This window comes from Pyrus communis, chromosome 17, assembly GCF_041283825.1.
Source record: "Pyrus communis isolate YQ-2024b chromosome 17, ASM4128382v1, whole genome shotgun sequence".
NCBI classification, from domain to species: Eukaryota; Viridiplantae; Streptophyta; class Magnoliopsida; order Rosales; family Rosaceae; genus Pyrus; species Pyrus communis.
The window spans coordinates 23,137,207-23,158,323 of record NC_142581.1 but is presented as its reverse complement, the minus strand read 5'-3'; the positions used below and the strand labels follow the sequence as shown (position 1 = coordinate 23,158,323).

The 21,117-nt window shown below is 38.9% G+C and overlaps 3 protein-coding genes and 1 pseudogene across 6 annotated transcripts; all 4 read right to left on the bottom strand.

Annotated features, from left to right (window-relative positions):
- Positions 1–1,111: 1,111 nt before the first annotated feature.
- LOC137707926 (RNI-like superfamily protein) lies at positions 1,112–4,044 on the bottom strand. Of its 4 annotated transcripts, none has more exons than XM_088689658.1 (3): positions 3,638–3,802; positions 2,950–3,015; positions 1,112–2,767 (listed from the first exon to the last, which is right to left on the bottom strand). In XM_088689658.1, exon 3 carries the CDS (start codon positions 2,723–2,725, stop codon positions 1,322–1,324), a length of 1,404 nt encoding a protein of 467 aa, XP_088545784.1. In that variant the 5' UTR covers positions 2,726–2,767; positions 2,950–3,015; positions 3,638–3,802; the 3' UTR covers positions 1,112–1,321. The 4 variants fall into 4 exon arrangements, with proteins under 4 accessions (XP_088545784.1, XP_088545785.1, XP_088545786.1 ...); XM_088689659.1 differs by having other exon boundaries at positions 2,950–3,011; positions 3,638–3,748; XM_088689660.1 differs by lacking the exon at positions 3,638–3,802 and adding an exon at positions 3,136–3,294.
- Positions 4,045–4,329: 285 nt separating this feature from the next.
- BRIZ2 (zinc finger (C3HC4-type RING finger) family protein) lies at positions 4,330–9,885 on the bottom strand. The gene is made up of 12 exons (XM_068447045.2): positions 9,524–9,885; positions 8,928–9,043; positions 8,721–8,829; positions 8,463–8,577; positions 8,239–8,336; positions 6,495–6,601; positions 6,135–6,369; positions 5,982–6,035; positions 5,743–5,880; positions 5,564–5,628; positions 5,025–5,079; positions 4,330–4,885 (listed from the first exon to the last, which is right to left on the bottom strand). The coding sequence occupies exons 1-12, from the start codon at positions 9,758–9,760 to the stop codon at positions 4,667–4,669; spliced, it is 1,548 nt and encodes a 515-aa protein (XP_068303146.2). The 5' UTR covers positions 9,761–9,885; the 3' UTR covers positions 4,330–4,666.
- Positions 9,886–12,167: 2,282 nt separating this feature from the next.
- LOC137708861 (uncharacterized) lies at positions 12,168–14,557 on the bottom strand (annotated as a pseudogene).
- A 433-nt stretch (positions 14,558–14,990) lies between these two features.
- LOC137707477 (3-isopropylmalate dehydrogenase 2, chloroplastic) lies at positions 14,991–19,827 on the bottom strand. The gene is made up of 11 exons (XM_068446354.2): positions 19,509–19,827; positions 19,133–19,262; positions 18,927–19,038; positions 18,651–18,726; positions 18,452–18,540; positions 17,911–17,997; positions 16,650–16,766; positions 16,432–16,539; positions 16,228–16,281; positions 15,994–16,146; positions 14,991–15,456 (listed from the first exon to the last, which is right to left on the bottom strand). Exons 1-11 carry the CDS (start codon positions 19,729–19,731, stop codon positions 15,382–15,384), a joined length of 1,224 nt encoding a protein of 407 aa, XP_068302455.2. The 5' UTR covers positions 19,732–19,827; the 3' UTR covers positions 14,991–15,381.
- Between the last annotated feature and the right edge of the window lie 1,290 nt (positions 19,828–21,117).

Genomic DNA, 21,117 nt, shown 5'->3' with positions numbered 1-21,117 from the left:
TATCGTTCCGAGCTACTGATACAAAGTCATTTGTACGACTCCCTCTACATCGCCTTATTCTATTAACTTAAGGCGTCATGATTGCATTGTTCTATTAACTTAAGATGTCATGATTGCAGTGAATCCATGTCATAAAAGTCTCGCTCCATCAGGGGAGAACCAGTGCAATTTGCCCATAAATTGAATGACTATGATGGACATTTACCTCATAACAAGGACAAAAGCACTTTCCCCTCATAGCAAGGACATTTACCTCATGGTAGGTTGGTCATATAAAATATATTTCTCATTATTTTTCTTTCCTTTCTCTAATCTTATAGCTTATTAATATATTTCTCTTCTACGTCCTCTGCTACTTGTTCTCCTCTTTGTTTTATAGGCAAATGGCCAACCATCTTTTCTATATTCGGCCCCACATTTTCATTAGCCAATAATATTAAATACAAAAGTTATGTGACCAACCTATCATGTCCAAAGTCTTCAAGTGAGTATTCACACTGCTTTTATAGGGAAATTTAGAAGGTAGCCATTTTAAAGACTACCTATTGAAATATAACCCATATTTTCTGCTTTTTATAAAACTAACCAAAGTTGGAGTTAAAAAGACCTGTTACCCTTAGTTTTATAACTCTTCCTTCTTCCAGCATCATGGTGTTTCTTCTTAGACCCTCATCCCACTGTTAAACAACCACCAATAACTTGGTCCAAGCGCCGCCTTAGCCTTGCCCAAACCCCCAGTGAACGATCTTCACAATTCGATGATTGCTACCTGAGTCGTACTTTAGTGAATGCAAGGCTGCAACTCGAGACCTTGCTACTGATACAAAGTCATCTGTACGACTCCCTCTATGTTGACTTATTCTATTAACTTAAGGCGTCACGATAGCATTGTTATATTAACTAAAGACGTTACGATAGCAGTGAATTCATGTCATTAAAGTCTCAGCTCCATCAGGGGAGAATCAGTGCAATTTGCCCATAAATTGAATGACTATAACGGACATTTGCCTCGTAGCAAGGACAACAGCACTTGTCCAAATGGTACCACAATATGCATCTCACAACCGAAATGTCATAACTTGGCTATCAGTGAAGGCAAATACATCAGAGATTTAGAGCAATAATTTATGCCAACAATTCATCGAGTTCATTACAAACATAACATTCACAATTGGAACACTTCACAGTAATAAGCCATATAAATATATCAATATTACATCTGGATTCTGGAATCTGGATAAATTAATGGTTGCAGAAACCACACTGCCGATACCGACCTTGATACTTACGGCAAATGTGATCCGCTCAGGCGGTAACAAGCTCAAAACATCCATGACAAGTCTTGTCTGAAAGATACGGACTTCGCAGCTCCAAGAACTCCTCTTTCAGAAATTAGAGGACAATCTTCCACAGATAACAATTCCAATTTGTATGACCCTGCAAGCGGCTTCAACCCATCATCAGAAACCCCTAAACACTTGATTAAACGCAAAATGGACAACCGGGGAAACTGGCCCACGAGCTGCAGCCCCTCATCGCTTATCTCTTGGCATCTGATTAGCTCCAAGGTCTCCAGATGCTGAGCCAAGCAAAGAGCTTCCATACCAACATCATTAAAGGAATACACTTGGTCGAAAGCAAGTTCCCGCACAGGGCACTTCTGAATCAAATTGAGGATTCCATCTAATGTAAATGAGGAAAAAGAAGGGAACTCCCCGTCCGAGTAAGATATCCTGACAGATTCAAGCATAGAACAGTTTTGCGCCAAAGCTTTTAGACATTCATCAGTTAATCTCAATGGGTTATTCATCAAAAGAGGAAGTGAGAAATCTGACGGAACGCGAAGGAAAATGGAGCGAAGATTTTTTGACTTTTGGGCTAAGCCTATGATGTCACAGTCCCTTACCCCAACACACATGTCCAAGTGAATCTTCTCCAAATTCTTGCACTTCCCCAGCACACAAGCAAGCCCCCGCCCCGGGCTGATGATGCAATTTACCAAGCTAAGTTCCACCATATTCTCACATGGGACCCACTGCTTTTGCCATCGATCCACAGCTAAACGATCATAAACTTTCATATATCTGTAATTAACATCAACCTCAAATTGCAAGCATTTTAATTTTTTCCAACTGGAACCTAGCTTAATCAAATCACCCTCCCCAATAGCTCTGCAATTCTTAATGGAGAGATCTTCCAGAGTTTCAAGCCTTCCAAGATATTCAAGCCACTCAAAACTGCTAATATTTAAGCATCGGATAAGATGTAGGGTAGTGAGGTTCTTGCAGCCCACAACAACAGATAATATGCCACATCCAGTTATCCTTGCGTTGAAATTCAACTTCAAAGCTGAAAGTTTTGAGCAAGAAGACAAGTGACGGATACCCACATCCGTGATGAATGTGCAGTAGCTTAATGTGAGATCCACCAGAGAAGGACAGTAGTTGGAAAGAATAAGAAGCCCTTGGTCATCCAACTGCTTTCCTAGTTTGGACATCCAACCGGCATAAGTTATCTCAACCCTTGTCAAGTTCACAAACCTACTGCAGAGAGCTGTCAAAGCTTCATTTGCAGGGTCTAATCCACAACCAACCCGAAGAGATTGTCTCTGTTCATTATCCAATCCGTGCAGGCGCTTACATGCCAAAGAAACAGAGTTTCGGTCAGTGGTTTTCTTAATCCTGCTCAAGATCTCCCATAATAACTGGTCCGGCAGAAAATCCATCAAAACTCACAAATTTCCCTCTTTAAAATAGATTTGCACCACCTGATATCACAACAAAAACCAATACGATAAATTTTAGTCCAATACGGAGACAAAGGTAACTTGGTACAGGAATGCATATAATAAAACCTCGGTAGATGCTGGTTGAAACAACATGATATCTTTCTTTCAAAAACTTGAAATGAAAATCTGAATTTGCATAAACACTGATGAGAATTTCTCACATGTGCGCTCTCCCGTTTTTTGATGAATTGAAAAGAAAATGCAAGCAGTTCATCCAAACACCCTGACTGACACAGAAGCCATTCAAAAACCACAGATACCAACAAACTAGGTTCTTCGAACACAATTTCAGTAACGAAATAACAAAAAACTAACAATTATATGATACGAAGTTTTTAGTTTCATACTTAGAATTTACGGACTCAAGAACAAAATCAAGGGAAACCCAACAAACCGGTTGTCCACGATCGACGAATCAACTAACCATAAAAAGCAAATTCACCAATATCGGACGACAAAATATTTAATCACCCAAAGATGATTGCTCAGCTCAGAACTTCCACGTCCTACAAATTATTGATGTCCCTAATTAATTCAGAAAACCCATAAAATAAAAAGTTATACTTCCACTACTTGATCGAATGCCATCTCCCATAAGACCAATGACAACCCACATAGTTTTCACAAATTAAACAAAAAAAATATATATCAAAATAATATGGCAATTAACCGTTAATCGTGTAAATGCAAGAACAATAAAACAAGAAAAGAGACAGATTCAAGCAAATAAACAATAAATCGAACAATACAAGGTATCCATAAAAAGGGGGACACATTAATTTCCTTCAAAGAATCGGCTTAATTAAGGTTAATCTCCGAGGAATTAAGACGAAACGTAAGAGATCTTACCATATAATTTGGACAGAAGCGGAGAGACAGGATGACGATGACGATGATGATGATGCTAAGGATTAAGGAAGGCGGAGGAAGATGGAAATCTAACCATTCTTCTTCTTCTCTTCATTTTTTGGTCGGTACAGAAATTAGAAAACCTTTTTATTGATAATTTGATATTGATCGCCAATTGGCTTCAGAAGATCCAAATCCTGTGGGGTTGGTTGCTCACAACATCACAAAAGAGTGGTAGGTCATTCTGGATGGTTCAAGTGGCTGACACCTATTACCAAGGGAAAAACAACAAACATGTGTTCGTTTCCTGCACTCAAGTTCGGATCTCTCTCCCTATAATTTTGAGGATAACAACAAAAAATTACATTATAATTTACATGTTTGCTTCCCGTGTAAGTAGTCAATAGTCCGGCATGCATGCAAAATAAACACTTGTTTCTTTCACTAAGAAAGAATCTTGATGCGCATTTTTATTTTTATTGCAATTAAAAGCCCGTGGTTCCATTTTTTATCACAACTTTTGACACTCATTTTTATTACGGTTAATCAGTTATGCACTTCAACGATTTATACAACTTTTAACATCGGTAAAATAATTTATAAAGTGTACCCCACAAAAACGTTTATAAAAAAATTGTGTATAAAAATGGTGTCAAAGAACCACCCCTATTAAAATCAAACTTTACGATAACTTGGACAAAGTGGGCGTTTAACTAGTGTTGTGAGTAATCATATACACAAATTTGTAATACAAATCCTCTGAACATCATTTTTACAAGTATCGATCCCCCTTTACCGGTCGCCATCAAAAGCCGGGTAAAGGACCGTTTGAGCATTGTTTTGGAGGAATGAGAGTGCAGAAATTTTCAATAACCATCACCCATCAACATAATTTTGCGACCAAGCAAGCCGGGATCCACCTTACCGTACACAACTTGGCCTTAAAAAACTAGAGCAGAAAAAACCGGCCACCCTAGTTGACACATAACCTATGAAATGGAAGCTGAGTAACGCGTCGTTCCTTCAACCTTAGCGTCTCCTCCTCCTGTTATTAGTCTTTGAGCCCTCTTCTATACGTTCATTGGAAACTTCTGGAGAAGTGACAGTGGTGTCACCAATTTCATTCCGTACTGATGGCTGTGGTGGCTCCACCGATACGGGCAAGGCAGTCCCATCCTTTATTTCATCTGATATTGATAGCTGCTCCACCGTCTTCCCAGCCTCAAGGTACATCATCAAATTCCCAAGCTGCAAAATGGTGAAATTTTAACAATGGAAGTCGCATTAGTTTAAGGCATAATCTAAAATATTAAGGCCGGACACAACCAAAAGCTATCGAGCAGTAAAAATTGTATACAAAAAACGAAAGGTGAAAATTTTATATCACCTGCTCTTCTAAGTCGCTAATTTTTTCATCCTTTAGTTTCAAAGTCTTTCTCCCCCTGAAAGTACAAGAATTGGGACCAATTACGCAATAATAGCAGAAAAACAACAGCATATAAATTTACACTATCTTGGGAACATCTACAAAATGGTTCAGCAAATTTAGTGAGATGTTAAAGGGTAGGCCATGGGATCACAATCTTTATAGTCTCCTTATTGTGATCAGACAACCATTTGTGGACAATATAACCCGGATCTCTACGTTGCCTCCATTTTGATAGTGACAAAATCTTAAACTCCGATGATATAAAACGGAGCCATTCAAAATTGGTGGGGCATCCAACCATGCGAAAGTTTTTGGCTTCATATCAATGACAATAAGGCAAAAAATCCAAAGAGAGAAAATAAAGTTGAAGATGTATATCCAGGTCAAAGTAAAAACAAAACAAGGGTCAAATTGCTTACTATCACATCAAGTCACTGAACTTACGATGATGGGAAAATAAAATAAAGAAAACAAGAACGAGGGGGATACATCCATACCTCTCTTCAGATTCAAGTATCTTTGCTTTCCAAATCTCCTGGTTTTTTAAAAGGTTTTCATTAAGCTGCATGCAGAAGAAAAACGATCTTTAGATTGCAAGATTACTGAAAAAATGACCCACTAAAAAGCACATTGAGATTCTCAAGTCCACTCTAGAAGTACAAGAGTTTACACTTACATCGTCAAGAAATTTCTTCTCTTTTATGCACCTGTCCAGCTTGGCCTGCAATTTCTTTAGTGGAATAGCCTTCTCCACAGCATTAGAAATTTCTCGTTCAGTTCCTTCTTTAACTTCTTGACGTAACGACTCAAAATACTGAAATCCAAATAGCATCCGTGTACAGTGAAACATTAAATGTCACCTTAAATAAGTTTAAACAGAAAACTATTTGCAAGGAATAAGAAAATTCAGCTTACCACTTTTTGGTTCTCAAGTTGAGTAGCAAGCAGTTCATTGTATTCATTAACAATCTGCATATAATGGTACACAATGTGAGAAATTCAAATTACAAAGAACATAATAGTAAAACTATGGCCTGTATTAAGTGACATGAAGGGTAAAATCATTACAGCTTCTACTTTACTGTTCAAAAGTGCCTCACTGTATTCAGAATCTACGCAGTCGCAACTTTGACATCCAATAAAAGGTGAATTCAATTCAACCAATTTCCCATCAGTTTTGGATTGAATTAGGCGGTGAACATAATTGTCGCCAGCATAATCCCACACACGTTGTGTTTCCAATTCAAGAGAATAACAATGTTCTGTTTCTTTCCAATGCCTTATTGCATGTCCTTCTTTATACCTACATCAAATTTTTGAGCAAGCAAATGTATGATGAAGATACATACCTGAGCTAGGAATCTTTATTTTTTTGGCCAAAAGTGATGAGAAAAATAAGAGGGTAATGGTTGAGTGGAGAATTGTTACCTCCCACAGCCAACAAAGCCACAGATAACACACATCCAGAGATTCTCAGAAGTTTGACAAACAAAACAGTTGGACTTTTCAGGCTGTTGCTGACAATATCGACATACCTGTCATAACATGTGGAAGTCGATAAATATTTAGTACGTACCTTGTAAAGTCATTTGCAACTATTTATTAACCAAGCAAAATCTAGCGGGAAAGTGCAACAAATCTGTAGTAAGAAAGCTGTAGCCAAATCATAGACTGTAATTTAACAATGGCTTGGCTACAAAGAGAACTGATCATATAGGTTCACCACCTCCTAAGCATCAGTACAGGTAAGATGTATCCTGTCACAAGTCACGACTCATGCAGATCTTTACCTTTTATCTATCACAAATGGGAACATCTATTTTTAGGGATTTTTACAACGTACTTGGATAAGCGAGTTTCTCAACGTGCTTTATTTTATTTTTTTTGGCTCTAACTGCTTCACCACTTGCACGATTTGGTTTCTTTATAAGCATCCTTCGTAGTGTAATTATAAGGTCCTACTGTAATTATAGAGTCTCACTGTAATCTTTTTGCTCTCTTCTACTATCATTGGTTTCCTCTTTTGACTTTTGTGAATGATCCTTTGTCAATAATAGAGAGGGCTAATACATAACTGGGGAATAAATACCCAGCAGAGGTAGAAAATTGGCAGGTGTGATATACACGGTAAACTCCCAAAGAATTCATGTATTACTACTATATAAGTTAATTGATTTTTTTACCTTTCACTGTGCATGGTCAAAAGCAACAAAAGCAATTCTAGATGGGTCCTAAGGGTAAGGACCTTTAACTTTTATTTTATTGTAACCCTCATAAGAGGGTTGAAGAGGGAAGATGGCCTGCAAAAGACAGTCTAATTACAGAGGCATAGAAAGAGACATCTTCCATTAGCATATTTGTTTATCTACTACTAGAGTGCTAGGCAAAAAAAAAAAAAAAGAATATGCATTTTCCCTTGAAGAAGGTAGAAACCGTTTCATAGAAATTATATGATGGACTATGTCTACATCAGTAGATTTTCATATTTTTTGTTTGATACTACCCCTTCATAGATTAAACTTTCACCAATTACAGTCCTTTTGAAGAACTAACTGCAACAGGAGCCCTAGCCTGGGTCTAACTACCCTGGGAGAGGAGATTTGATACAGTCACCTGTTTCAACTTCCATGAATCAAATACAATATACGCACTTATCAACATGAGGATTTTAACATTGTGAAAGATGGTTGCCAACTTGATTTTTACTCACGATCTCTCCCCCTCCTAGAAATAATTCCCCATAGCAGAAGCAGAAATTCATGGTGTATGAAAAAGAGGATATGAAGTGGAAAGAACCTATGAACTTTATGTCAAGGGCATTATATACAAATGATAATCTAAACATACATTGTTCACTGGGAACAATGCATAATGCTGGAAAACTTTGATTGAGTTCCATCACTTTGTACATAGGGTGGATTGCGAGTCTTGTAATCCTAGAAACAAGCATGTGATATAGCATGCTAGGGAAGGGGAATGAAAAGAAAAGGAGGTCCAATCTATTTAGTGTGCTAACTTCTGAACATGGTCTTGCAAATATTACTTGCACAAAAAAGAAAAGGGAAAAAAAGAGGGAACTCCAAAATTACTTACAGGACACAATCAGGCACAAATACACACATATTAAGGGGGAAAAAAATAAAAAGTTGAAAGAACTTGCAAAAATACTTACAGGACATGAAGAATCTGTCCATTTTGAAATGCAGGAACAATGAAATGAATGATTGCAAATAGTCGTGAGGATTCCTTCCATATCTTGGTCCAGTCTCTCTGTAAAATAAGGTTAAGTTAGAAATCTACGTATTGAAGACACAAGAAGAAAAAAAAAAAAAAAAAAACCGTAAATATACAATTCACATTTTCACATAGATCCATTTTGTGTGCTTCTGTACATACCAAGACAAACTGGACATGATGGCTGCTCAGTTGAGCTTCCTGATGATGCTTGCGCATGTTCTATCGAACCAGTGTATTGAACATCTACCGTGAAAAGAAGACGACAAACCTCCACCTGTATCAAACCCCAGATAAATAGGAATGACAACAATAAAAAGCTTAAAATGGTGTTATATGTGGAACTTTTGTACAATTCCTGCCAATTCAATGCACCATGTATCTATGTCTATAGGTACAGACAACAGAGTATAAAGTAACCTCAAGCGACGAGAATCGTCTCCCATTGAAATGCTTGTAAAAATTATCTGTCGAGTCCTGACTATCAAACCTTATCAAAATGCTGTAACGATCCTCCATCCCGTCATTCCTAAACACAAAACAAGAAAACAAAATCAAGACGAAATCCAACAACAAGAAAAAAGGAAATACGAGGACCAGAACTGAAAAAACTTTCAAATATGGAACCTGACAATCCGCATCTCCAAAATATGCTGAATAAATGAACCACAAAACTGGCAGAAGTCTGCATATGTCATGTGATTCGGAACTCCAAGCACACAAACAAGTGGCTTCCTTCCAACCTACATAAAGTCGACATCCACATAAATCTTGCATCGTATTTCTTGCTTTATCTCAGGGTCTTCAAGTGAATTTAACGAGATTCAACACTTCTAAAGGTTCTCAAATAAAAACTTTACCGGAAGAAGTCTTCTTAAGAAACCTAAGTTCAACATATCTTGAACAAAGGAACCTCTTCTAGATGTCGAAAATGTGTAGTTTCTCTCTTTAATTGCTAAATGTTTACACAAACGTTAGCGTGTTACTTAAAGTTTCCATATCAATTTCTTGGCAAATCAACTCCACATTACTCGATTCCGGAAAATGTTGTATTCACTGTTAAAATTTCACAATTTTTGCTTCACAATTGACGAACACGGTCCAGTAAAGCTCCAATTCTACTAATTTCTATGTATTTTTACCATGAAACTGAAAAAGTAAATCGATCTCTCAAATTTTACATAAACAGTCTAAATTTACTGGCTTGAATTGAATAAGCTTACGGGGAGATTAGACGGGGAGGTGGGGATGACGTCGGCATCGGCGTCGTCGCGGTAGAGAAGCATGATGCCTCTGGTCTCTTCGATTCTAGGGTTTCCAGAAGAGAAAGGAAAGGCCTGCGTGATGTTGGAGATGGAGGAATATGAGGAGTCGCTGAAATCGCTCGAGATAGAAGGCGGCGACCGGAAAACTTCGCCAGGGGAGGCTCCGGAATGAGCTGTGCTCGAACTCGGTGACATGGAGGTAGTAGATGATGACAGTCCGGAGTTTAGCGGGAGATTTTGGCTTGCTGAAATGGCGCTCTATGAGGAAGAGAGGGCCAGAGGGGACGGGCGGTGGGAGAAACAAGAGTTTCAATTAGGGTCGATCGGGTGAAACGCAGTTAAAATAAACAAAATTTGACCTTAGCCGCAGGATTTGGATGAACGGCTTGGATCAGCTTGAACCCTTTTTAATACGTTTTTTGAGTTTATTCGGATGCTAGTGCTAGGGAGACTTATTTTTTAAATTAAATTTGCAAATCAAATTATGTGTCACTAATAGGATATAAGGACATTAATCAACGTTTAAGTAATAATTCAATCATTAATGTCCACATCATTTGGGTTACAAAATTTGATTTAGAAATTTGGTCTCCCTAGCATTACTTTTATTCATATTATACTTAGTAAATTTGTGTATAATACGTGTACTAATGATTCATGGGTTACATGTTTTTTTTTTTTAATTCCGTAGTACGATACAAGTGTAATACACGTACATAAATATTTTTTTCGTTTAAAACACATGTTGTGAAATTAAGAATATGTGTGCAGTGAAATATAAAGTAAATAAGACACAATATTAACGAGGTTCGATAAATGTGCCCTCCGTCCTCGGAGGCAATAGTATTTTCTCTCATTATCTGAAATAATAGGAATACAAAGTAATTCTCACTATTTACTCTCTATCTCTCTAACCTTTTTTTTCTCTCCATTTCTTTTCTTTCTTTCGTATCTTCTCTTCTACTACTACTCTTACATTTGTAAGCTAATAGGCCCTTGTATAGAAATTGTGAGATGTGCTGCTGAGGAGGGTTTGTTAGAAATCCTTAAAATTGTGTGCATCTCCACCCACTTTTCTTGACTTTGTCTATACATGAAAGTTGATAGTATCATTCACATTTACAACAACACGTTATCTTTACTCATTTTTCAATACATATAAAATTTACGCATTCTATATGTACTTTTCCATATTACTGAATAAAATATATTTTAAATTAGAGTACAAATTAAATTTTTTTTAAAATGACCGGATTTTTCAAAATATTATTTTAGCAAAGTTGTCGAATAATACAAGAACAATGGATGTTGATGATGCCTTAAGTATGACATCTTCCAATTACTTGCTAAAACTCTAACCCTCATGCTTCAAGAACTTTCACTGTGAAGATTAGTGGTCAGAGGAGCTCTCTCTATATCCTCACGAGCAATGGCGAATGAAGGAATTTAACCTTGTGGGGGTTGTAGTGTAAAAGATCTAAGCGCATGCACGTCCAAAAATTTTCAATTTTTTCATTGAGGTATTTAGTCGAGCACTTAGTGGACATGTTATTATCTTCCTAGTTCTATACAACAACTTCGAAGGGCTAGTGTCGAGCATCAATTGCCAAGGCGTGGCGTGCAGCCAAGGCCTGTTGAGCATCACTTGCCAAGGCCTATCGAATTCTGCCTAAGAGCCATCTCATCAAATAGTTTGTGCGCATTCTCAAGTCCCATGCCAGATGGTCCTCCGGCGACTTTCTTCATATGTTTTCCGACTTCCGTATGGTCCCGGGACCCAGGAGGATCCCCCTTGAATCCGCCGCTGCTCACGAGGAGAGAGATTCTACGGTCTACAGGTGATTCATCACCCGAGCCATTGTCAACTTCCATTCAATTCATTGCTTCCACAAATTATTTGATCAAAAACAGCTCGGAATTGGAAGAACAAAAATTTGGAAGACGGCTTGGGTTTCAAAGAAACAGGGAAACATGTGAAACCTGCACTCAACTAGTTTAATTTAATTTCATGTATATGTCTATGCAAGAGATAGAAAGAGGGTGATAAATTGTCCGTTACACTCAAGATTTTGCCCTCGATCAGCTTCAGTTTACCAAGGTGAAAATATATTAGTAACCTTAACATCTAACAAGCTCAACGGTTTCGCCCTCCAATCCTTCTTTCCTTTACTTTATGGTAAGTTCTAACTTCGAACTTCAAGCAATAAAAGGAAGCATCATTTACTGCAACAAGCAACATAACCAGAGGCTTAGACTGCTCCAAAAAGGGGTTCAAAACGAAGCACCACTTACTGCAATGAGAAAAAGTGAGAGACCAAGCGCATACGAGTTGCAAGAAATAATAACGTAACTAGTATGATCAGATTGCATCCTCGGAGGATTGAACTCGAACTGTTTTGCTGCATTGTCGTCCTCTGAAAATATTTAGACAGAACCTGAGACGCTTTGTGCAAAGCTCTTTTAGTTTCTGCAGACAAACTCTCTTAGCTTGTTGTAATTGGTCTTACAACTTTAAAGTTGTAAGATCAATCCAAATTACCATCGATACATATAACGTCAGCTCAATCAATCCAAATTGCAGAAACAATAATCCACATAGATATTGGAGCAAAAACACGATTAAATTTCATTTCACTTCCATTTTTTGCTACAAAATTGAGAAACCGAAATCAAATTCTAGCCTAGCATAAAATTTTTTCTTTTTACGTTCGGAAAAGTGAACAACTAAAACATAAGATGACAATCAGATGAGCTGATCAATCCAGCACAACCAGCTTCTGATATTCTTCCCCAGAGATGGCTGCTTCCATGGCAAGGTCCGGGCGAACTTCTCCCTCGTTATCCAAGAACAACTTCATCAAATTCTTGGAGAAGCCACTCAACAATGCCACCCCTGGTTGCGTGATAGGCACTGGCGTAGACATTGAGTGCCTCAGATTCCAGAACACAATCTGTGGCACTGCATTCCCATACCCTCCCTCTCTATACTTCCTCTGTATTGTCTGATAATCTGTCTCCCAACGCCTACTACTTGAAGCCTGGTCAAACTCCATGTCGCTGAACACGAAGATCCTCCTTATCATCTGCTCTGGCTTCAATCTCCCCTTCACCGCCACATCAAGTAGCAAATCAAAAACCTTTTGAAAATTAGTGTTCATGCCCCATTCCATCCTCCTAATAAAGTCACACTTCGACCGCAGATCACTGCCGTGTGTCAAATGGAGCTGAGGATTTTGGCTGAAAGTAATGACCTTCCCCTTCCACGGCTCGTCACTCAATTCGGACACTAGCAATCCTAAAGCCACGGACACCTCCATGGGAGTCCCATTCATGCTTCCTGACACATCGCAAACAGCCAAACAATTCTTCATCTTCCCTTGCTTCAACAAATCATCCACCATTCTCTTCCACTGAAGCTCAGCCACCTGTCGCCATCTCTATGATTCACAGAGTCTATGATCTCATGTGGAAGCAGAGCACCTGCCGCGATGGTGGACTTGCCGGCCTTGACATCCTCCAGATACTTCATAAACCGCTTTTGGTCATGTTTCAAAAACTTCTCCCCTGTAAAACTTCATTGCAACAGAGGCCACTCGGTTGTAAGGAATGGCACCCCACTGGTTGTCACCTATGTAAACCTCCGGCAACTCTAATAGCTTCCTCAACGGCACCAGCACATCCTTCCTCAGCCGGTCAAGGACTCTATAAGCATAATGCGCCTCCTCAACCCCTTCGTATTCCGGATACAATTCTCGTGGGAAGACCTTCTTGCCGATGCTTTCGCAAAGCAGTGTAGCTTTGTCGAATGATGAATCAATAGAAGGGCACCACTTGGCTGCCAGGCTTATCTTTTTGTACTGATTGACCTTGAAATTTTCGATATCGGACTTCAAACACTCTGCGAAAAGATCCGAAACTCGCTCATATAAGAATCGAAAATCAGGGTCAAGCTGGTACCTCTCAATTGCTTTCTTGGCTATGGCAACCTTCTTCTCTTTCCTCAAACAGCTCGCCTTTTCCTTTTCCGACTGCGCTCTTTCCAATACCCTTTTTACCCTCGCCCCTTTAGACTCCTCAACCGCTAACCAATTGCTTGACCCGCGAGCGCCCTTGCTACCCCGCCTGTACGGTCATTTGGCAACGCTGCCGTGGCGTACACTCATAGGAATTAACGCCGCCATCCTCCTATTCTTACCAGCGCCACTTTTTCTCATCGACCACTAGGCCTTTTGTGTCTTCCTCACGTCTTCGCCTTCAAGGAGTCTGTAGAGGATCTCCAGAAGGTATTTAAAGTATCCGAACTCGGCGAGGGAGGCAACGTTGCAGGCAAGGGTCTTGGGACGGTGTTTGTGGAGCCAAAACGCAGCCGTGTAGAAACCCTCTTTGTCGGACTTTCCAGTGCCGCGCAGGTTGCAGATGAGCTTGAAGGTGGTTAGGTCGTTGTGGGGCCAGGCCAGCGGCAGTTGAGTGTTGAAGTAGGAGGCTGGGGTGTTGGGGACGACGTGGAAGAAGAGATCGACGCAGGGGTTGCCGGAGTTGAGGAATGTGGCCGAGCCGTTCTCAGTGTAGCCCATTGGGGGATGGACGGCCACTGGAGGCTTGGCAGCGTCGTTGAAATTGGCGACCATGAGATCGATGAATGGATCGCCGGAAGCGGGCTGCGATTGGGGTTGAGATGTTGCTGATTGGTTTGGGTTTCTGAGCTCCGGAGGACCAAGAAGACTTGGAGGAGCCATTGCTATGAGTTAGGGTTTGTGTCGGTCTTGATTTGGGATTAGGGTTAAAGGTTTGGTTGCAGTTTACAAGGGTTTAATCGATGGGGATGAACACTGGATTTTTATGGGGGAATCGTTACTTGAGCTCCAAGGTTTTTGTAGACTTGAGTTACAAGGAAGCTGACTTTGTGATGCCAATTGGCAATTGCCAAGTGTATCTTCACTCCTCCTTTTTTCTTATCTTATTATAATTTTGCTTTCTACAAACTTGCTCCAACGCTTGTCCAAAGAAGGAGATGCAGGACGATGATTCACCCTACATGCCAAACGCGCAAGGCGCTAACAGTGCACGGGCCCACCCACGTGGGTTTGTCAACCACGCCAACAGCTCTTTGCTCGATCAGACGGGTAGAACAATTAAAACAAATTATTTGGTTGGACACATGTCAAGTAATTAAGGAGGAGACGCCAAACGGGGGAGAGCAAACCCACGGCTCGGTTTTTATGCAGAGTAGGATTCTATCCCCTTCCCTCACCCTCTTTTCCCTCCTCTCCTATTTGAACGATCACGGTTAAACCACATTAACACCTTATATTAATTTTTTTTATAACAAGAACAAAATACGAGAATGTGAGAGAAGGGGATGGAAGGGGATGTAAAGAGAGAGGAAGGGGGGAAGAGAATCCTAGTCCTTTTTATGCTACAACAATTTTCGAAGGATATGAATATTTTAAACAAAGATAATGACCAGGACATGACACAATTCAAAAGGTCAAAATGAAATATAAAATAAAAAACAATTCTGGAAGCCAATCCCAGTGGTGAGGATCGGTGCAGGGTGATGAGTAAGAGTAAACTAGATCCAGCTCGAAACCCTCCATTGTAACCAAAAGGTAAAATAAAATAAAATTTCTAAGACAGTAAAATGGGCTTATTTCATCTGAATAAAAAAAGCCCTCCAAATTACGAACAAGGAATATCGTACTAGATGAGATCTTCAGGTTTGCTTTCAGACGGCCAGAATGACTTCTTCACTCCAGAGAACATGTTAGAACAGCCCTACCGATCCCTCGCTTGTCCATGCTGACCTATGCATCAGTTCATACTGGAGAAGGAACTTGGGAATCAACAGACTTCAATACCTCGTCACCCATTTCTTTGCATCCTACCAATTTCTGTATAAAGCAAATATCAGCAATCAATGGTCATCAATCAATTACATTAGGAGGAGCTTACACTGAATTATAAGAAACTGTTACTGCACAAATCAATGAGAAATCAAGTTTGATTCAAGAATTTCAACTGAATCTTCTTGCAGACCACAACTAGCACAAAACACATTTTTCTCCTACTTCAATTTACCATAGAGACTGGTTTCACTCAGGGAACTGTCACACGCCGTAGATTCAATCTAATAGTTCCACCTAATTCAAAGACGATCATACCAAAGAATTTTAACATGAGAAGTAACTTGCTTCCTCAAAGAATTTTTTAAAGGATGCACAAAAATTACTAGAAGGAGATGCTATTTCATGAGGACTTAAGGAGAAGATAGAAAGCAGCTCTCCAAATACTACTACATTCATATTCCATAACATTTTTTTGTTTCAACAAAGGAAAGAGCGGTATAATATTTTGTGGCAATCACGTTTTCCAACCCAAGTGAAAGAAACAAAAAAGGAGCATGTGAAAAAAATAAAAAATGTACATACAGTTCCAGTGGAATATATGTCACCAGTCCGAAACCCCCTATTCAAAGTATCTAGAACTGCATCCTCAATTCTCTTGGCAGCCTTTTCTTCATCTAAACCGTACTTCAAAAGCATAGCAGCACTGAGAACTGTCGCTAATGGGTTTGCTTTATCCTGCATGTTAGACCATTATATTACATAATAAATGGCATCGTACTACCAAAGAGAAATAATTTGATGTGTAGGCAAACCAACCTGTCCAGCAATATCAGGAGCAGAACCATGTATGGGTTCAAAAAGACCAGGACCCTGTACCAATGGGAATTTTAGTACAGTCAGATCAAAAGAATTCAAACTTACCCTTAGAACACAAAAGACAACTGGAAATCCCCATCAGAATAACATTCCTAACACATGTACAGCGAAACTTGACCAGTGACAGACAAAGCCTTGCATTACCGATTCCCCAAGACTTGCAGATGGCAGCATCCCAATACTTCCAGTGATCATTGAAGCCTCATCAGATAATATATCTCCAAATATGTTGTTAGTTACAATCGTATCAAACTGCAATTTTCATAGGCAAACATCATGAGACTAGCAATAATCATTTAGGACGCTTTAAAAACTTGTTCCTTCCGTCCAAATTTTTTATCCTTAGTAGGCCTAAGACAAACCTGTTTTGGATCACGGATAAGCTGCATTGCAGCATTATCAACATACATGTGTGAGAGTTCAACATCAGGATACTCCAAGGCTATTTCCATGATTCTTTTCCTCCAAAGCATTGATGCCTGGACATACATTGAATTAAATATACATTAAAACATAAATACATGTTTGCCAGGAAGAAAAGGCAAGACATACGAAACAACAAATGTTTCTTAACTTGATATGTCACATTTTCAAGTAACTATACATGTTTTCTAGCGTTTCTTTCTCGCAAAGAATAACTGACAGCATTGTGGGAAAATCTAAATTTAGCCAGCATAGTGTTAATGAATCATTAAGACACTAACACTATTAAACTTCAGTGACATAGACTGGCTCGTAGATCTTGAAAGGCTCAATCTGATTAATTGCATGAAGATATTGTACAAGCATGCATATCATCAAACAGTTTAAAATACCCCACATTTTCCAACATTATTATGAGCTTATTATCAGTAGTGCATCCTTAACTCTGATTTGACATTCCAGCAAACCACCACAAATGGTAGAATCATATTATCTCCCCTTAGTTTTTTTTTCAGCCAATAGCACAAACTAAACAGGAATTGGACCCACTCACCCTCAAACCCTTGTAAGGAGGAGGTGTTATCAGACCCAAAATATCACATATATCTTATTATCCTTGGTACTTGCTGATTTTAGATTGTCATGAATTTAGCACAAAAAGTTATCAGCTTGAACCTCTTTTTCTATCACATACAAATAATGAGGGTATATAAGTATGAAACATTCGGTTTCACTTTAATCAACAACCAAATTAGGATTACAAAAGGTTAGAATCAGACATCATATGTTCGTAAAAGCCACGTTAAGCACCCATAAGTTCCTTTTACAAGTGAATGATTCTTCTGAAACAGTGCCTAAGGGGCATAACTGGTTAACTCAAGGCAAAAGATGAGTTTGACTAGTCAAGCCACATGAATGACAAATTAACATGTGTAGAAACCAATGATATCATTTCTGACTATATGTAAAACTTCTTGGCATCAGTTCGGGAGCAATTAAACAATCAACTAATGGATCATGCATTGGGAAGTTGTAAAACAGAATGGCTAGTCCCATAGCATGTAATGCTTACATGCTATTATAACCAGAAAGAAAATGCTCTATGCCTCTATTCTGGACAAATGTCGAACAAGTTCTGACAACTTTCCAAATGAGAAAGAAGAAAAGAAAAGAAAAAACGTTCTTCTATTGAAAAAGTACCTCCAACACATTTGCCTTGTCAACACTGCAGAGCTTTCCCTTCCGCTTCCGAGCAGTCTCAAATGCAACACGAGCAATTCGATCAATCTGGCAAGAATATTATTTCATGTTAAATAACCACTCATACACAGACCTGCAATTATAAAGTTCTGAATACAGTTTATAACAACAGACCTGAAAGTTTTAAAATCCTGAAACTCACAGAAAGTTCTGATTGGAATCTATTTAAAAGAAACCTAACAATTTTCAAGTTCCTATTTCAACTATGAAATCATCTAATGGTTGTAACTGGCATGTAGTCCCAATACAGTGAAAGGCTTGTGAATTCATCACAGAGCAAAGTCAACACTCACAATATTGTTGCCCCTTGAGAAATAAAATAGAAATAAAAGAAAGACCATGAAGTGATACCGTAGGATAAATGGTGTTTGGTTGTGCATAAAGAGATTCTTTGGGTTTATAGGAACCATTTATGGCTGACAGTTCATCAGAAAAAGCAGGACTTAACACATAACTTTCAGAAAGGAACAAAGGAAACTACCTCATAGGCCGCATACACCTCTGTATTGAAGCCAATCTCCTCGCCATTTTCATTGGTGCCAAAACCCCTAGGTTTTCCAAAATATATACCTATTGCCGCAAAAACAAGAATGACTTCATTAATTCAAGTGAAAAAAAAAAAAACCTCAACACGAGAAAGTTCATGAAGTTGGTCACTAGTTTAAATTTGGTACACTAACCTCCAGTGAGCTCTCTTACAACCATAAGGTCAACCCCCTCAGCTACTTCTCTCTTCAAAGTTGAAGCGTCCACTAACTTAAAGAGTAATTAACATAAAATGATAAGTTAGAAATAAAGAAACAATGGTTTCAAGGTTCTATATCAATTATGTGAACTCTATAGTTTCTCAATTGATAACATAAGAAAACAGTTGCAGGCCTCAAATTTGAAATAAGGGAACACTAGTTTTAAGATAATAAATTGAATTCTCGGTAATGATTATAACAGATATTTACCTGCGGCAAAACAGTAGCAGGCCTCAGATTCGCGAACACTTTAAGACCTTCGCGAAGTTTAAGCAACCCAGTTTCTGGTTTCAAGTGCTTTTCATTCTTATCCCATTTGTACCTTCAACACCAACAGTCGAAATAACTAAATTACATCACTTGAAAACGATAATCACTAACAATAAAACGGATTGAGAAGGACAATCACGACCTACCCCCCAATTGCTCCCAGAAGAACTGCGTCGGATTGCTTAGCTGACAAAAGGGTCTCATCAGGTAATGGAAGTCCAGTCAAATCCAAGGCAGCTCCACCAATAGGTACTTCTTCATACTTAAACTCAATCCCTAGTTTATGCAAACACATTTAGTTATTCAAACACCCAAATGTTATAAAATTACTAATCTCCCAGCAAAATTACTCGATTATACAGCACACGGAGCAGCTCCAAATGTAAAACAATAACCCTGAGAAAATGTGGGAAAAGTAAAAGACTTTTCCTTTTCTATTTTCCCACCGTTTCTCGGACACCAAACAGGTAAAATCGAAATAAAACTGAGAAAATAAAGAAAATAAGTAGAATTGAAATAAACCATCGATGGAGGCCGCGAGGTTGAGGACGTTCTTGGCGACGGAGATGACTTCGGGGCCAATGCCATCGCCGGGAAGCAAAGTGATGGAGTAGCGTTTGGAGGGTGAGGCTGCAGAGCAACTGATCCTGCCCACTTTCGGGGTGTGTTTGGAAATAGGGTTGGGAGAGAGAAAGGAGCTGAAGGGTATAGCGTTGAGTTGGAGACAAGCAGGAGCAGCAGCCATTGTTGTCAAGCTCAAGCTCTGACTGCGCTTTGTTCAAAGACCCCAGTTCTATTGCACGAGTCCAATTACCACATCCCGTTACTTTTCTGTTTTTACGTCATATTTTGGCTAAATCGCATTCATAGTCCCTGTAATTTACCTAAATTTTAACTTTTGTTCCTGTAGGGTTTTGCTTGCATTTTCCACCTATGTTGTCCTTGTAGTGTTTTTTTTTTTTTTTTTTTTTTTTTTTTTTTTTAAACAAACTATAGGATCATTCATAGAGGGATACGAACACGAGATTTCGGATGAAGGGGCAATTTTACTTAATCAATTTAGGTACAAGCCAACAGTTATAGATTTTAATTTTTATTCTTTGCAAGTAAATATGTCATTATATTCAACCGTTAAAGATCTATACTATTAATTAAATAGTCTTTGTCAACAAAATATGCACGGAAAAGACGATGTTAACCTTATGCACATAACTTTTTTAATGCGACGATGTAAATGGGTGGATAGGATAAGTCATACAATGAGCCATAATAATTTAGTTTCGAACTGGCTATTTACGTAGTCGAGTTTAAGACATTTCACTTATAAGTCCAGAAGAATACATATTAAATGTAGATCATATGGACGTAACTTAACCTCATTATAAACTCCAATTAGTACTCTGGTCAAATAACATTCCTCTTCACTTGTAATTGAGAAGTCTTAAGTTCAAATTTCATGAATGACGAGTTCGAAATCAATTTATTCCCTAATCGTTGTATCAAAAGTTTTTGAGTTAGAAATGATAGCGCCTTTATTCATTTAAACACGAGTACAATCAGAAAGTAGACATCATGGATTAAATCCGATTGTTCATCGAACCAACACGAATTCAAATTGAAAAATATGGCCATACGAGCTAGCCTGTGAGCCACTGAATTGGCAGACTGTCGAACATGTGAGACTCTCGCACCATTAGGAGAGCGGAGCCACAGTTTGATGTCCTCGGTAATCTTATTAAGAAGAGAAACAGATTCCGGCGGATAGAGCTCACAGCTTGCACAAGTTTGAATGAATCACTTTCAACCAGCAGGTTGGAGAAACGGTGTTCTAATGCAGCCGAAGACCTTCCCTAACTGCCGAAAATTCCACATGATTAGAGTTGGAGATGTCTGAGAATCTGCGACAAAACCTCCCACAAACTCACCATTGTTGTCACAAAAAACCACCCCAATGCTCCCTGTTTTGTTTGAGCCATGAAGACCCCCATCAACATTAACGTTCATCCATGACGGAGGGGAAGGAGGCTAGGATGACGGGGACAACAGCGGTAGAGATGTAGGGACTGATTGCACTGCAAAAATATCCTGCAACTGCGAAGAGGGATCCGTGTACACACCACCCCACAGTAAT

What these genes read in the sequence shown, in the direction of transcription:
- LOC137707477 (XM_068446354.2), bottom strand. Translation starts at nt 19,731, where the DNA reads ATGGCTGCTGCTCCTGCTTGTCTCCAACTCAACGCTATACCCTTCAGC. An exon ending in CTTCTGGGAGCAATTGGGGG is followed by an intron (nt 19,039 to 19,132) that starts GTAGGTCGTGAT and finishes TTGGTGTTGAAG; the next exon opens with GTACAAATGGGATAAGAATG. An exon ending in TTATCCGTGATCCAAAACAG is followed by an intron (nt 16,540 to 16,649) that starts GTTTGTCTTAGG and finishes TGAAAATTGCAG; the next exon opens with TTTGATACGATTGTAACTAA.
- LOC137707926 (XM_068446869.2), bottom strand. Translation starts at nt 2,725, where the DNA reads ATGGATTTTCTGCCGGACCAGTTATTATGGGAGATCTTGAGCAGGATT.
- BRIZ2 (XM_068447045.2), bottom strand. Translation starts at nt 9,760, where the DNA reads ATGTCACCGAGTTCGAGCACAGCTCATTCCGGAGCCTCCCCTGGCGAA. An exon ending in AGAAGAAATTTCTTGACGAT is followed by an intron (nt 5,629 to 5,742) that starts GTAAGTGTAAAC and finishes TTCTGCATGCAG; the next exon opens with CTTAATGAAAACCTTTTAAA. An exon ending in ATACTTGAATCTGAAGAGAG is followed by an intron (nt 5,080 to 5,563) that starts GTATGGATGTAT and finishes TTGTACTTTCAG; the next exon opens with GGGGAGAAAGACTTTGAAAC.